The sequence below is a fragment of the Pollachius pollachius genome, assembly GCF_949987615.1.
Source record: "Pollachius pollachius genome assembly, chromosome: 18".
Taxonomy (NCBI): domain Eukaryota; kingdom Metazoa; phylum Chordata; class Actinopteri; order Gadiformes; family Gadidae; genus Pollachius; species Pollachius pollachius.
Window position 1 is genome coordinate 6745805 of NC_136951.1, and position 15943 is coordinate 6761747.

At 43.6% G+C, this 15943-nt stretch overlaps 1 protein-coding gene across 1 annotated transcript; it reads right to left on the minus strand.

Annotated features, from left to right (window-relative positions):
- Positions 1 to 174: 174 nt before the first annotated feature.
- On the minus strand, positions 175 to 13194 carry LOC307089670 (serine/threonine-protein phosphatase 2A 55 kDa regulatory subunit B alpha isoform-like). The gene is made up of 10 exons (XM_079756059.1): positions 12942 to 13194; positions 11588 to 11659; positions 8992 to 9089; positions 7833 to 7998; positions 7059 to 7171; positions 4889 to 5066; positions 4034 to 4198; positions 3294 to 3463; positions 2301 to 2392; positions 175 to 1915 (listed from the first exon to the last, which is right to left on the minus strand). Exons 1-10 carry the CDS (start codon positions 12946 to 12948, stop codon positions 1567 to 1569), a joined length of 1410 nt encoding a protein of 469 aa, XP_079612185.1. The 5' UTR covers positions 12949 to 13194; the 3' UTR covers positions 175 to 1566.
- Positions 13195 to 15943: the final 2749 nt, after the last annotated feature.

The following is a 15943-nucleotide window of genomic DNA, read 5'->3' on the forward strand; positions in this document are numbered from 1 at the left end:
CATGCCATATATTTTATTCGATAAAGATTCAATGTGTAAAGCTTCTCTACCGTTCCACATGATTGAAAAAGTCCCACACAATTGACATAATCAATATGAATTATGTTAATTAAAATAAATATGAATAGGTTCACATAGCTACAAATGCATCAAAAATCAGTCATTCACAAAATGGAAAAAGTAGTTAATTTATTAACTTCTGTTATATAGATTAAAATGAAAACGCACTTGTCTTTGTCAAATTCATAAACAGGAGACAATATTGTGAAAATTTGCTAACATTTAAATGAGGTACTAGGAGACATCAACTGTTTTTAGTGCATCCTATATTGTACCACAACATGATAACAATATTGTCTACAGTAGTTACAAACATCTTTAATCAACGTAATGCCTCGAGCCAAGAAGTTATTATGCATTTAAAAAAAGGACACAGAAGACCAGGTCCTTTAGTTGCCAGTGCAGCGATGGCATCCAGTGTCAAGGAAACAATATGGCACCGATCAAAGACAACTACTGTATGTTCATATATTTACGGTATTAAGAAGAACTGATTCAGCGTTTTGGTATTCTGAGAAACGACGATACTTGCGTTAAGTACAGGAAGGTCAAGCTTCATCGGACACATTAAATCCAGTGCGGTATTTGTTCCTTTCCATAAATACAACACTCTGTACAAGTTTTCGAATATAAACCTGACTTACTTTCTCCTTTTTATAGACAAAACTAAAAAAGCGGAAAAGAATACAAAACATGTCCAGAGAGACACAGACAGCACACGCCTGTGTCTGAGGTATCAACACAGATCCTCTCGTTGAATGGTGTCCACCGGGACCCACCGGTACCTGGTGAGGGGTCCGCCGGGTCCGCGAGGGAGATGTACCCCTCCCTCCGTGTCTCAGACTTGCGTTGAAACAAAACAAACGCCCTCCAAGATGGAGGGTGTGTTAGGGGGGGATGGAAACCTAAACAAAATGTTGTCATGACTGTGGCGGGTGTGTGTGGATTAGTTGTAGGATAGAAGGAGGATGATCTGTATAGAAAACAGAGCAGTGCGGAACCGTTGAACCCATACACTTTCTTGCTAAATGGGAACACATCATCACGTCATTTTGTGAGGAAATAATAAAAAAAAAAAAAAAAAAAAAAAAATGGCACAAGATAAAATATATAACCAAATCTTCGTATGTTTTCGAAGAATTTTCCTGTTATTACAATAAATTCATAGAAGTAAGGACAAGAAAAAAAATAGTGCATCCGGTACCAGATAGACAGACAGACAGACACCCAATAACTCATGACTGGAGGAAAGGGGGCGGGGCTAAAACAGGTAACGGGAGTTTGAGCAACAAAATGGGAAACGAAACGAATGGCACGTCATTGAAAGGTCGGAGGGTTCTAGTGTCGCGTTGCCACAGACACGCCCAAGGGAGAGACTTTACCCCAGCGACCACTGGTCTCAACAGTGAGGGAAACGCGTGGGAGTCGCGGTCGATGACGGGCTTTCATGAACAAATGGGATAAAAAAAACAAATGGGAGGAAGAGGAACAAAATGGCCGAGCGCCTCAGATCGTACACATCATGTCGGACGCGGAGAGGTCGTCCGCGCTGTCCGGGTCGCTCACTTTGTCCTGGAAGATGTAGAGGTTGTTGATGGTCGCCACGGCGATGATGTTGTCGTTGGGGTGCCAGGCCGTATGCAGGATCTTCTTGTTGAAGTCCAAACTGTCCACGCTGATCTCGTCCTTCTTGCGCTTGCTGCAGCCGCCGCCGCCGCCCCCGGTGCAGACCCGGCGCGGCTTCAGCAGCTGCAGTGGCAGGCTGTGCTCGCGGGACGCCTCCAGGGTGGCGTCGCGCCGCTGGGCGCGGTCGAACATACGGAAGAAGTTGTTGTACGAGCCCGTCATGACAACGCTGAGCGAGGGAGGGAGAAGGGGGGAGAGAGAGAGACAGAGGAGACGAAGTGAGTGTGAGAGAGAGAATAAACAGCCAGCAACAGAAGGACAATGCAACTTAAAAAGGCCCCTATTTTATTCTTCGGAGGAGTCATTACAAGCCATTTCTAAATCTATCCACTTAGGACAGATGGATCAGTTAGGGTAGTCCATTTAGGGGACCATAGAGTTGACCTACATCCGGATGGACACTCCCACCGGGGATGTTTCAACGTGGACTCATTTTCCAATGGCTTGTAATGGCCTTTACTCAGCAAGTCCTCATCATGGTGGGGAAATAGTGGCGCTTTCAAACGAGAATAGAAAGAGAACAAAAAAAAGGTCTAACAGTATTTTATGCTGACCTGTCGTTTCCGTTCCAGCAACATTCAAACTTGTCGAAGAGGCAGTCGTTCTCGTAGAGGGAGCACATCTTGCTCCTCAGGTACTCATGAACCTGAGAAGATTGAGAAAGAGAGAAAAAAAACAAACGGATTAAAGTGTAACATTTCAACTAGCTTGTTGCTTCAAATAAACTGGACATATCTTGAGTTTAACGCTGATCGATAGGGAGTGCAATAATGTCCTCAATAAAAAGCTAATCCTAAAACGTATACATTTTACTAAGAAAACAAGGCTGGCCAGTCCGCACGTCTCTTGGTTTACAAGAATCTTACTGTGGGCACTCCCAAAACCCCTCCCACTCACGCCACCCGGCCGGCCCAACAGCTCCAGGTCTCGTCAAACAGCCGCACAGTGAGTCAGAGTGGACAGAACACGGTGCTCGAGTTCATTCTGAAAGGCTCCAACCTGACACCCAGGAGGGCCTCAATCTTACACATTGCAACTTTAACAGTGGTTCTCGTGAATGTATTGAAATACAAAGTCAATCTTAATTTGGGTAATTCCTGAATTAAATCAGGAACTGGTTTCATACATCACTGGTCAGAAGTTAATCTCTGGAAAAGCATTTTCTTTCAGGCTACTGTGGCTAGGACATCCTCTAGTGGTCAGACATCAGATGACAATAAAATAAGATATTCTTCAGGAGGTACAGACAGGAAATGAGGGATTACGTGCATTGTGTTTCAATCATCTTCTCAATGAACACAATACTGAAATGATCCATGAGGAAGACGCATTTAAATGTTAACATAATATAAATATATTTAAATGACGTGACTCCTCTTTGAAATATTCAAATATGCAGACCGCAATCGGATTCACCTCAGTATCGGGCTGCCAAATTTACAATCGATATTCAAATATTTTTGGACTGGTAAAACACCTTTACATTAAGATGTCTAAATTAACCAACATAAAAATGAAAACATGTCCTCGGTGCTCCGGCCCCCCACCTGGTAGGTCTCGATGGGCCGGTTCTCCATGTTCAGATCCCAGATCTTCACCGTCAGGTAGTCCCGGGTCATCAGGTAGCGGCCGCTGTGACTGAACTTGACGTCCGAGATGGAGGAGATGATCTCAGAGAAGAAGGAGCGGTTGCTGGGGTCCTCTGGCTCCTCGAACACTGGGGGGGGGGAGAGGCGGTCGCACGTTGAGTCAGTGAACACCGCATTCAGAACCTTTAAACACAATCATAAGGACTCTGGTTGGTTTCTTTATTTCTTAGATATCGTTAACTTATCTGAGTGTTAAGTATTTTGATACTTTTGCGATGCTGTCGCAGAAACACAGCCGGTCAACATGTCCGTAAACCATTAACATGTCTACAATCAATCAGTAGCTGATCAAATGACATCCTCCTACGTTTTGGTTCTGTCCCAATATACCCATTTGCTACCTGCAAATGCTGCGCAGTACGGAACGACAAACACTTGGCATGCTGTGTCCCACTAGCCTTCCGCCCATAGTCAGAAAATCTGTTTAAAAATAATCAACATGTCGAACATGTCGAACATGCCGATACTAATGTTGCATCATTTAAACATTCACATTGAGCAGACATCAAGCAGAGTCAAACAAGGTACGCTAACGCGCCTCGTGATCTAAACAAACCACATCAAATAAAAACAACCAAAGGGCCGGGGCCCCGATTCACAAAGACAGCAGGTGTGGAGCCGCTCTGGGCGTGACGTACGCTTGGTGTGCTGGTCGCAGAGCGCCGACGCCCTCATGTCACACAGGCGGATGCTGCCCTTGCTGCTGCTGTACACCAGCATGTGACAGTGGTGGGGGTGGAACTCGGCCGCCGTGATGATCTCCGTCAGGTCCTCCATGTTGGCCGGCTTGATGTCCACGATGTCTGGGGGGAGGGGTCCGAGGTCAAGGGGAAGACGAGGTAGGAGGCGCGGGGGTTGTTTGGTGTGCGCGACCGTCGCATGTGACGAACACAAACGCAGACACTCGAAGAAAAGACTAAAGAGGTCAGCTAAACGCGGCAATAATTATACTGTACTTTGTTGTACATTGTGTTTCAAGTGTTTGCTTTGTCACACTACTATGTATGTCAATTATGGCACCCATTGCACTCCAAACAATCCAATGAAGGAGGGATTTAGGGAGTTAGGGTGTGTTGTAAATATATTGCCCGTAAAGCCCTTTGAGACTAAATGTGATTAAGGGCTATTTCAATAAAATGAACATGACATGTGGATCATACTCTGCATTCCCTACATATAGTAAACATGCTAACACAATACACTCACGATTTTAGAAGATCTTCCAAAAAATGCGGTTTGGATATGAATACAAACCAAACCGATAGCCATGTTGAGTGGGTGGGCCACCTGAGATAAGAATATACTTCAAAACAGTTCCACCGCTCTTCTAAAGCTAGATAAAAGGTGTAGGCATTTGCCGTTATAATAAGTCCCTAAAGGATAAAGAGCCAGCCCCCACACACAAAAACACCCAACCAACACACACACACAAAAACACCCAACACACACACGCAGACGCACACACACACACACACAGACCACACGTAGGATACTGAAGCTGCGGTCGTTGATCTCCAGGTTCCAGAGGTTGACGCGGAGGTCGTCGGCAGACAGGTAGGTCTCGTGGTCGGAGTTGACGGAGATGGAGTTGATGTGGTAGGTGTGGGCGTTGGAGAACACCCTCCTGGGACTGGCCTCCACCATCAGGTCCATGGGCCGGAACACCGGCACCTGGCAGGAGGAGGTGGGGTTTAATGCTAAGATCCATGGGGGATACCATTGCGTTTGTATAGTGTAGTAGTGTGTGAGTGAGTCAGGTGTGAGAGTGACATTCAGTGCGTTTACATGCAGAGTCATTATCGGATAAAGAAACGAATAAGACGAAATCGGTACATGAGCGGACAGGCGAGATCGGATAAGAACACCTAGATAACTTGATCATAGTCCGGTTTCTACCTGCATGTAAACCCGCATCGTATCTCGTATCGGATTTTGCGCTCTGTGCACACTCGAGATCTTGCGCCGGGGCACGTGAGCCGGAAGTAAAAGGAGACGATGTTGATGTCGCCATAGACATTTAAACAATTCCTATTTCTTTCTAAATAGAAATATTAAATTGTTTCTTTATATGTTTATGGTTGTCGCCGTCGGAAACGAGAAATGGCGATATATTTAAAAAGGTGACTCAGAAGATGGAGGAAGCCGGTGTCATGCCATTACAAGAAGTGTATCATCATCAAGATGCATTTAGTACACACCACGCTTCGATTTCCCCCAAGGCTGAATTAAAAGTACATGTTCTCCTAAACATTGGTCATCAACGAGGTTGTAAAGTAGTAACTTCGGGCACATCTGACAAAATAAACGTTTTTTTTCTTCTGACGTGTATACGATCTTTATTCATTCATTGCGCCGTGACCAAACTCACGGGGATATTCTCTGACATTATGAATCTTAAAGACTGCGTCGGGTTTTCTGACTCTCTGGTACTTCCACAACAAAGACTCGTAGTGGGGGTTATCTCGGCCATGGTGGAGAAGGAATTGGGGGAAAGGAATTTTGGCTTTGACTCTCTGAAGTCAAGATTGAAACACTACATGGAGGAGAAAGGGATTGTTGCCGTATGCGGGACAGCGGTCAGTTCACTTTGGCTCCATGTCATTTCTCTGACGCTCCATTGTTCCGAACTCCGTGTCGTATGCGGACTCTTCCGGCTGGACTCCTCCCGCTGCTCCGCCGCCGGAGGAGTCCGCATACCACCGAGAGGTCGGAACGATGGAGCGTCAGAGAAATGACATGGAGCCCAAGTGAACTGACAGCTGTCTACTGAAAACATCTTTCTCGAATGCCGCCTGTGTTTGTTGTTGCTGGGACGTAGAGGTCAACCGGAAGTGTCTCTATAACCTCTTGTTGAAAGGGCTACAGCGCCACCTAGGGTTGCGGAATCAGCCATGCTCCGGCCACTATCCGATCTCTTAAAGGCCATGTACGTTCGGATAATTGACACGGTCCATTTGAGTAGCAAAATCGGTATAAGGCTTAATCTGATCTAGCTGTCCCATGTAAACACACTGATTGACGTGTAAAACATTGGCAGAAGGATGGTCCAAGAATGTGATGACCATAAAAAAACACTATTAGTCAGACTATGTGAATCAAGAATGGGGAATAGAAATTACAGGTATGGAGGTTTTCTAAATATAAAGAATGGCTTTCGAGTGTACAGACTGAAAGGAATGTAGTACAGGTTATCCTTCTCCTAAGATAACTAGGAGAGCAATTACAGGCAGACAGAATCAAACACGCTTGACACGAAACAGGAATTCCAATCGAAATGTACTATAGAAAGGTCATTGAATAATACAACTGTCCATAATACGATGCTAAAAGAGTGACGTGTAACGTGCGTTGAAGTGCATTTTCTCTGGAAAGTGTCAGAGAAGAGTGAAACAAACCAACAATGGCCAACATACAACACCAAACACAGATTTTGATCGAAATCTAGGTCATATGAAAAGGTTACAAATCAAATTGGCCTGTTTCCTCAAACCCTAAATACTGATGCTTAAGATAGGTACTTTGTTCATTCCCAAAGGGAATTAACGTTTGTTGCCGGAGTTCTTATAAACCTTCAAACTAATAAAAATGGTAAAGTAAAAAAATGAGCATTGTAAACCCAGCAGGTGGTGATGCTCACTGTCAGTGCTAATGTGGATGACTCACCCTCAGTGATGTAACGTTACCGGGGTTGATGTAGCGGCCGTCTTCCTCCTTCAGGTTGTAGCCCTCTGGCCTCTTGTCGCGCTCGCTGATCTTCCATAGCTTGATGGTTTTATCTGGAACATTTTAAAAGAAAGTAATAATTTAGGTCAACTCAAAATAAAATAAATTGAGTTGACCTTTTAAGACAACATACATGGGCACGGATTACGTAACAACTAGAAAAAGGCACTGAAAGTCCTGAGTTCAGACCTTTATTTGTGTAATTAAAAGCCTGTTTGTGGATGGGCCTCATGCTGAAGGACGTATGAAGGTTAGGCTACAGGTACAGCAGAAGCATTCTTGGTAGGGACAATGTTTAACAAATTGCTGCGGCAGGGATGAATAGAGCGAAACACAAAACATAGATTAATTTCAGCCACAACACGGGCGCCCTGCCAATATAAAGTGGACCGGTTTTATTTTTAGATGGGGGACGGAGGGAGGCAGCATGGCCGCCGCACACAGGCTGAAATCCCAGCTCGCTTCAGAGCACAAACCGAAACATTTATCCCTTGGTTTGAAGTAAAAGGCACGGTTAATATTTGTCTGATGAGATATATAAAATAAACAAAAGGAATAAGCGGGGATATTTCTTTGGAGCGATAGAATTATGATAAGCAGGAAAACACCCAAATATGGCAGCGTCCCAGGATGACACACAGTGATACATTGAAAGCTTATTCAACAGTTGAAGGTGGGGATTAAAGTGAAATACAAAAGAAACAAGCCACCGACCATTGGTCGACAACAGAAACTGCGAGGCGTTCTGCTGGGGCAGCCAGCGGATCTTGTTGATCTTCTCCTCGATCTCCACGCTCTTCAGGTAGTCGAACTCGGCCTCGTGGCTCTGGAAGGTGCTGTAAACATTGTACTCGCTGCGGTACTCAGGGACACTCTTGTTCTGCAGGGGCCGTGGGCGGAAGAACAGGACATCAATAGGTTTCAAAAACACACTCACTCAGAAACACAGGGTTAGAGATAGTTGACATAATTAATTTTGGCAGATCTGTGATTAACTTTTCCTGTATCTTTTCTCCTTATCAATTTATTTGAATTACTATGTTCCCATTTGCATTTACGTTCAAAGAACTTGAAGTCACACATTCATATTTACCATGCTATACATTAATAGAGGGATTCGGGACAAGATGTCTAGAAAGGAGGTTGCCACATCATTTGATCATGAAAAGGTTAAATTAGCGGTGAAACTATGGGATTTTCTGGATTTATCAGAGCAGAAATAAACCAATGAATGGCTTTCCCAGCGAGGTGAACAGATCCACTTTACTAATGACACAGTCTCCCTAGTCTCTTTTGTGTTGTATTCTTTGACAATATACATCCGTGCGAGCGTGCGTGCGTGCGTGTTTGTGTGTGTATAACAAAATATAAGTGCACAATTGAGGTCAGTTTTCCACTGTAAAAGTTGATAATGCATAATAGCCCATTCATAAACTGACACCCAATACAACATTCACTACTCGTATAAATTCAGTCATGCATCGGAAACAATAGCATGTAATGAGGCTAGAAGTCAGTCGATGAGATGTCAGGCCCACTGTGTCTTCACTGTTAATTCATGACAGACTGTAATAGTATCACCATGCTGTGCTGAACCACACTCAGAATCACAGAGGAAAAATTGCTGAGACCCACAACAATTCAATGCAGTGGTCAAATTGACCTTTCACTCTGAACCATTGTTCTCTACTTCCTATTGGTATAAGTATATAACTAACCTTTACTTCATGTGGCTACCTCTACGTCCTGTTGGAATCAGTATGAAACACAACTCTACCTCCTGTCGATATGGGTATGGAACGCACCTCTACTTCCTGTCGATATGGGTATGGAACGCACCTCTACTTCCTGTCGATATGGGTATGGAACGCACCTCTACTTCCTGTTGGAAGATGACCACGCGGCCCCCTCGGTCCCCGGTGGCCAACAGCTCTCCTGAATGGTTGAACTCCACCGTTGAGATGATGTCCGCTGTAACACACACACACACACTTAATTTGCCCTTTCAAGTCTCAGGAGCGCTTCACTGCCCCTGGTTTAGTAACAAGAAAGCAATTATCAAGGTTCTATCAAACCAAAAGATGGCTCATCACAATTGTTATACATAGTATAATGTTTGAATATAACAGAAAAAGGGTGCAACTGGTCAAATATCCAACTAGTATGCCATACATTTTTCCAGAGGGTTGTGGTGTACATTGAGTGAGTCCATTGTAAGAAACAAGAAATGCACAGTTCCTCCCAAAGGTCTTCGGTACCTCCCCCAGTCTCGACATAAAACACTATTCAATTGTTATCTATTGCGCACCCCAGGTTATGTTTTACCATTTTAAGTCGTATTTCACATTACCCGGGCTAAATTCCTGTAGAATCAACTATGTCACACAGAGACATTGCTGCAGCAGTGACAATGTGCTTTAATAGGAGTAGTTCTTTAAACCACTTTAACTTCCAACATAAGCATCAGATATTAAGTTTCATTCCCAACTGAAAACTGCTCGGTTCTCGGTTGGGCCGTGGCCATGATCTCCGTACAGCTGGCAAGGCTTAGCCCCAGTCGATGAGGAAACGGGCAGGTAGTCACGGTTACCCCTGACGATGTGGTCCATTCTGGCTGCGGGGAGCCCAGATATGGCTGGTGCATCTGGGTTTCAACATGCAAACAACTGCCATTGTATGTTCTAGAATGCACTGCTGGGGGAGCTAAGACTAGTGTTGCCAAGCTAGCACTTTGTGCTGTTTTCACAAAGAGATAGTTTACATTGTATCGCCCGTTTGGGGTATCGTAGAATAACGCTAGATGTCTAATTTACAGAATGAATGCAGTGTTTCCCACAGACCAGGTAGCAATGTGTTGTGCCCAATCGCGCACAAAATACTTTTCAAAGTGGATCGGCCCACTTCCTGATCTTCCCGATCTCCAGTCCCTGCTGCAGAGCGAATTCAAATCGCCGGCACCGCTGTCAGTGTGTGTGCATGTATCAGTGATACGCGGGTTTAACCAATAAGTGGTAGTGTACCCGCGCACGTATGTATGCGTGCGCCGGCATGTATGCGCGCTTGTCTCTGTGTGCGTGTGCATGTGTGAACTATAATGACAGGGAGAAAGAGTGCTATGCGGAGATGAATGAACGGAAGGATATTTATATTTCAAAATCGCGTAAAAAACAAAAAAAAAGCAGAATCAATTTGTGGCGCTCGGTGTTCATTCTGTGGCCCTGCGCCACACATTGGTCTATGTATGGGAAACACTGGAATGAAGCCCGTTATACATATTGTTATAATACATTCAATCATTTATTCAGCTTATTAATGTACAACCGAACAACCGAATGTTGCTCCGTGATGCTGAGAGGGGGTAAAGCACGGCATTGTGGGTAACATAGGAAAATAGCACACTGGAGCAGATTAGGGAAGACAGTCAGAGACAAATTGCCAACTCTAACCTAATAATGTACAATATTATACCTATTTCAAATATTGGTCCTGGGGTGTGTTGTACAACTACAACAGGTTTTTCTAAAATGTTGTCAGTGTTTTCAGGCTGCATTATTACTTTAGGTAAATATCTCTGCAACACAAAATACATATTTGTCATAACTTCAAAACGGTAATTCCTTCACATTCTGTTGCTATTGTCGTTCACTTTTGAATGTTTCAAACTAATAATCTGACACGTTGCATAATATACCCGTACACAAAGTGCATTAATAAAAATACCACGATCAACCGGCGTTCAGTTAATCCCTCGTTTGTTTAGCCGTCAAGGAACCAGAGTGGTCCTCCCAGCCAGGCCGCGGGCATAAGGATGTCAGGGTATGTAGTGCAGACAGAGAATTAGAACTAACCTACTTCGCAAACGCACAGACACAAACACTAAAGGTTGTGGTTGGTCTTCTTTGTGTAGGCTATTGCCCTGAAGCTCTGTTGGCAGGGGGTTCAGAGGGAGATGGTCCTGCTTCTGAAAGCCTTTGAGGACCTAAGTGAGGCTACACAGCTGTCCCTGACCACCTCCATCCCCGGTGTGATTGCAGACAGGAGTGAAACGTGTCACTGGTACACACACGGTCAGTGATTATGGACCACTGGGTTTGTGGAACGGTTCACGCATAATACTATTCATAGTTTTAGTATTTAACCTATATTTATCCGAGGCATTGGGAACATATTCTTACTTACAATGGCAGACCTAATAGAGTTCAAGATAATTCAGTGAATTCTACATGTTCAATACAGTGTGTGCTGTTCCTAATCCATGATTACACTGACGTGGAGCAAAGTGAGACAGATCCCTCAAATCAACCACACACAGTTATGTACTGCAGCCCTCAGAGAACATGCATTTCCATTCCCATTAATTCAACCTGAGCTTCAGTTCCACACAGACTCAAGTCCCAGCACCAAGACCAGGCTGAAGGACCGACCGAAGGCCAGGAATGAAGAGTGAAATCCTCAGGTGTGTGTCTTACCTTCAGCCACATCATCGTCGATGGCTCCCTTGACCTGAGAAAAACACCACTGCATGTCTTCACTCCCACCTCCTATACATAAAATATAGCAAAAATGGTGTCGCAGTATTAAAACATATCCGTTTATAACTGTTTAATCCAATGACTACTCCATCCCAACAAGATACCTTACTGAGTATGCATGTGTTGATTGATAATAATGGATAACATAGATCAGGATCTATGTTCATGTGCAAATTCCAATATGCCACACCCCCATCAGCGATGAATAACTGCCTAGGTTCCACAGAATCTCACATTATGACATAACCAACATTTTTACATGGTAGTGAAGACTGCATAAATATGCACTGACTTCAAGTTGAAACACGCAAACGTCTATTTCCCTTAAGGGCCTAACAGGTTATACACTGACAATGCACATTGCACAACGATACACTCTGCATTGTTTTGATAAAGTAGGGTATATTACACAATTAAACAAGTTAGATACTGCCATGATCTCACTATCCAGTATTGCAACAATGCATGGAGTTGCTAAATTTGACACACGGTTTAACATGGAGAGATATTTGATAATATGCAGAAACATGCAGATTGTAAACTTGTAGTACATGTTCACAGTCAGAAACAAATATGTAAGGTATGCTTTGCAAACGGATACATATTGCATCCACACCCAGTCTATATTTCCTAATCCTTAATTCAGGCTGCAGTCTGAACATCGGATAACGCACTCGAGTGCACTTAAGGCCGATTCATAAATTGAATATTATAATGTGATCAGTCAAAGTGGGCCCGGCATGCTGTCTAGCAGCAGTGCTGCAATGTCAAAGTTGATGCTAGCGCTGTCTAGCCACATTCTCCATGTTCAGGTCCGTTCAAAACTTTGTCAATCAACTTGCAAAAGCTAAAGCACACTTTGCATCCAGCTCTCAGTGTGGATGTGATTTGCCTCAAACGCACACGCACACACACACATCTCTAGTAACCACACCTGCAGAGAAACACACGCTTTAACTTAGCACCGCTAGCGTTAGCTTCCCGGACCCAACGCCTGGCCAGTGAACGCGATAACGTTAGCTCCAGATCACGCTAGCCAGGGCTAGCTTCCTCCAATGCAAAGCAATGAAACTCTTGAGCTTCGGATAGCTCATTGATAGCTCAAGCTAGCCAGGAGTAAGTTAGTTTGCTGGCTAGTGAGGCTAAACTGCTCCGCTAACGTTAGCAGCCTCAGTCATTGCAAACACATTCCGACACAATCATTAGAAACTTTGCATACAAAATAAAACCGATAATAATTAATTGACTGGTGTGTCATGTGTTCAATAAGTCCGTCTTAACGTTGTATTACCTGCCATTGTGAGAGTGGGGCTCGTCTCCGTCGGTCACGATCTGTCCTCCCACTCCCACGCGTCAAGACACGGGAACTTTTCCAGTGTTAAAGCCCCGGTGCGTTCAACTACCACCAGCCAACCTAGTCTTTAAGTCTGAACCCTTAACACGTCTTCTAACTGTATGTTTGTTAATAATTATTTCGGTATCACTAGCTCGCTCTATATCTCTCTCATCTGCCGATACTGTCTCCCCACCACTGCATCCGCACAAACTCTCCTTTATTGTTGTGCACACGCACACGCACGCCCGAAGGCACTCAGAGCGGCGCGCAAGACAATCGCCATTCACTGCCAATGCATGGATGGATGGAGGGGCTCCTGCTGCCCGGGGATCCTGGAAAGGAGATGTCAGTGTGTAGATGAATCCCATATATTTATGACATCCCCCTGACCCTAGCACCCAAGAGGGCAACAAAAAAATCCCTTAATTAGCAAGGAAGATATCATCAGGAGGAACGCAGATTTGGGGATCCCTCCTTCCATGGATGATCATGAGTGAATGGTTGCCATAATTGACATATATACAGGCAAACTGTTCAAACTACAGTGAGTGTATGGCAGTAGCAGCGATATTTTATTTAATGTGGAGTCTTGCAACGTCCCTATCTGGACTGTACAGAATATTCATTGATATTTTGTGAAACAATGATCTCAATAACGATGCTAAAAATATTCAACGTAAAGAATATTTAGGGAAAGACTAAATAAAGTGATGAACAGAATATGAGCCGTAATTGTAATATCACCACGTTCACTATTTTTATTTAGGTGCTTTATTATGTTCATCCTTTATCCATGCAAGCCGTGTCAAAATGCCCTTCGACCAACAAGGGGTGCTGTAACTTTTGAGGAGTTGAGGGGAGTATGGCATAAGCACTGGCAGCATGAGGGGTTCCATTCCCACAGACACCAACCACGCTGATTGTACACAATTGAATAGCAAGACACTTGGTATAGAAGCACCCGACCAAATTATCATTTGTTTCAGGTTAATACGGACGGTCCAGCCATGCTGCTTTATGCTTTGTTCGAAAACTGAAGATTAATTGTTAGTACAGGAACAGAAAAGTTTCGAAAGACACTGCCTTTGTTTTCCTATGTATATATATATATATATATATATATATATATATATATATATATATATATATATATATATATATATATATATATATATATATATACATACTTACATGCACACACACACAAACACACACACCCATGCACACAGACACACGCACACACGCACACACACACATACACCCACACACGCACGCACACACACATACCCACACAGTAAAACCAAGCATTGTAAACGAAAACCTTACCACAGAAGGTAGAAAATAAACACACACACACACACACACACACACACGCACGCACACGCACGCACACACACATATGTACTGAAGCTGAAAATATTTGTGCCCTTGTAATGTATTTTATAAATGCGGACACAAATAAAGACATTGAAGTGTATGTGTTTGCATCTATCTTTCTCTGTATGTGTTCGTTGAGAGGCAAGCAGTTATTTGTTTTATTATTATTTGTTTGCATATTGACATGCAGTAGGCTACAAATCGGACAGCAACAATATCTAAATTCACATCACTCATCGAATGGGGTTATCAATTGTGAACGCTTTAATGGTCAGTAATGATTAATTACACACTTTAATTATTATTAATAACTATTGTTTAATGAGTGATCTTCCGGTTGAAGGCTTTTGGCGAAAAATATGAACCATTCTCGACGGTCCTCTCCTCTCAATGTCCGCCAGTGTTGTACCTACAAGATCTGAAACGTCAGAGTGAGGCGCCCCCTAGCTCTCAAAATACATTATATGAATTTACGTCTTACATTCCCAGGGGAAATGCAACCCAAGTTTCAACCAGGGCCGTTGGGGGACTCAAGGTACGGCCAGACTGAACGCGTTACGCGCGTAAGATACGCGTGTAACGCGCCTAACCTGACGCTTGATCATTGTGTATCACAAAAAAATATTTAAATTAGTTATGAAGAGGCCCACCGTTGTTTTTTCTTAATTGCATAACCTATCACTCAATTTCGGCTATTATATGTTTTTTACCTAATATATAAAAAGAGGCTCCCCTCCCCCCGCTCGCGTAGGGCACCTAAACGGCCAGCATCGGCCCTGCATCCACGCGCCTAAACCAATGGTTCCCTATGCAAAAATGCCGATTTTCTACGCCTCTAACGCGCGTAACGCGTTCAGTGTGGCCGTACCTTCAGAATATGCTCTTGCCTGTGCCATCACCACCAGGCTATGCACACTCCGGTTTCACCACAGAGGGTACGACTTCCTTGTTAGTAAAAATTGCGTGGATGGTTTAATAACAATTAGAAAACATACGCATTGTGTGTTTGATGACCACAAAACATTGAGATGAGAGTCCAATACCATTTCTCTGAAAATAAATGTATCTGAAAAATATTATTTTACAAAATGATTGCACTTATTGTGTTGTCCTCAAGAGGACGCCATTGCATCGCCATATTCTGGTTGGAGGAATGTGCGAAGCATTTTCCATATTTTTTTGAGTAGTCCATCTTATTTGAACAGATGGATACACTTAGTTTCCTTGCTTAATAAAAAGCTACTTGTAAAGATCCACCAGCGGTTCCAGTTTATTTCCAAACAAATATTAAACAATAAAACCGGTCAGCAAAAGGGGTGTATTTATCAGGGGTGCCAGAAGGTGACACTGTTGTTCTTGATGCTGTTGTGGATAAAAGCGACAGTCTAGATTATTTATTAATAGTTTTTTCCTTATTAACCAACTGACCGTTCACATGTTGTTTGTCTGACTCTGGAAGCAACCAAATTAAATAGATATTGGCCATGGGGCTGAACTGGATGAGACTATTATAGCGTAATAAGCACCCTTGGGGGGGGGGGGGGGGGGGGGGGGGGGGGGCGCTTCCATGAAATCAGGGA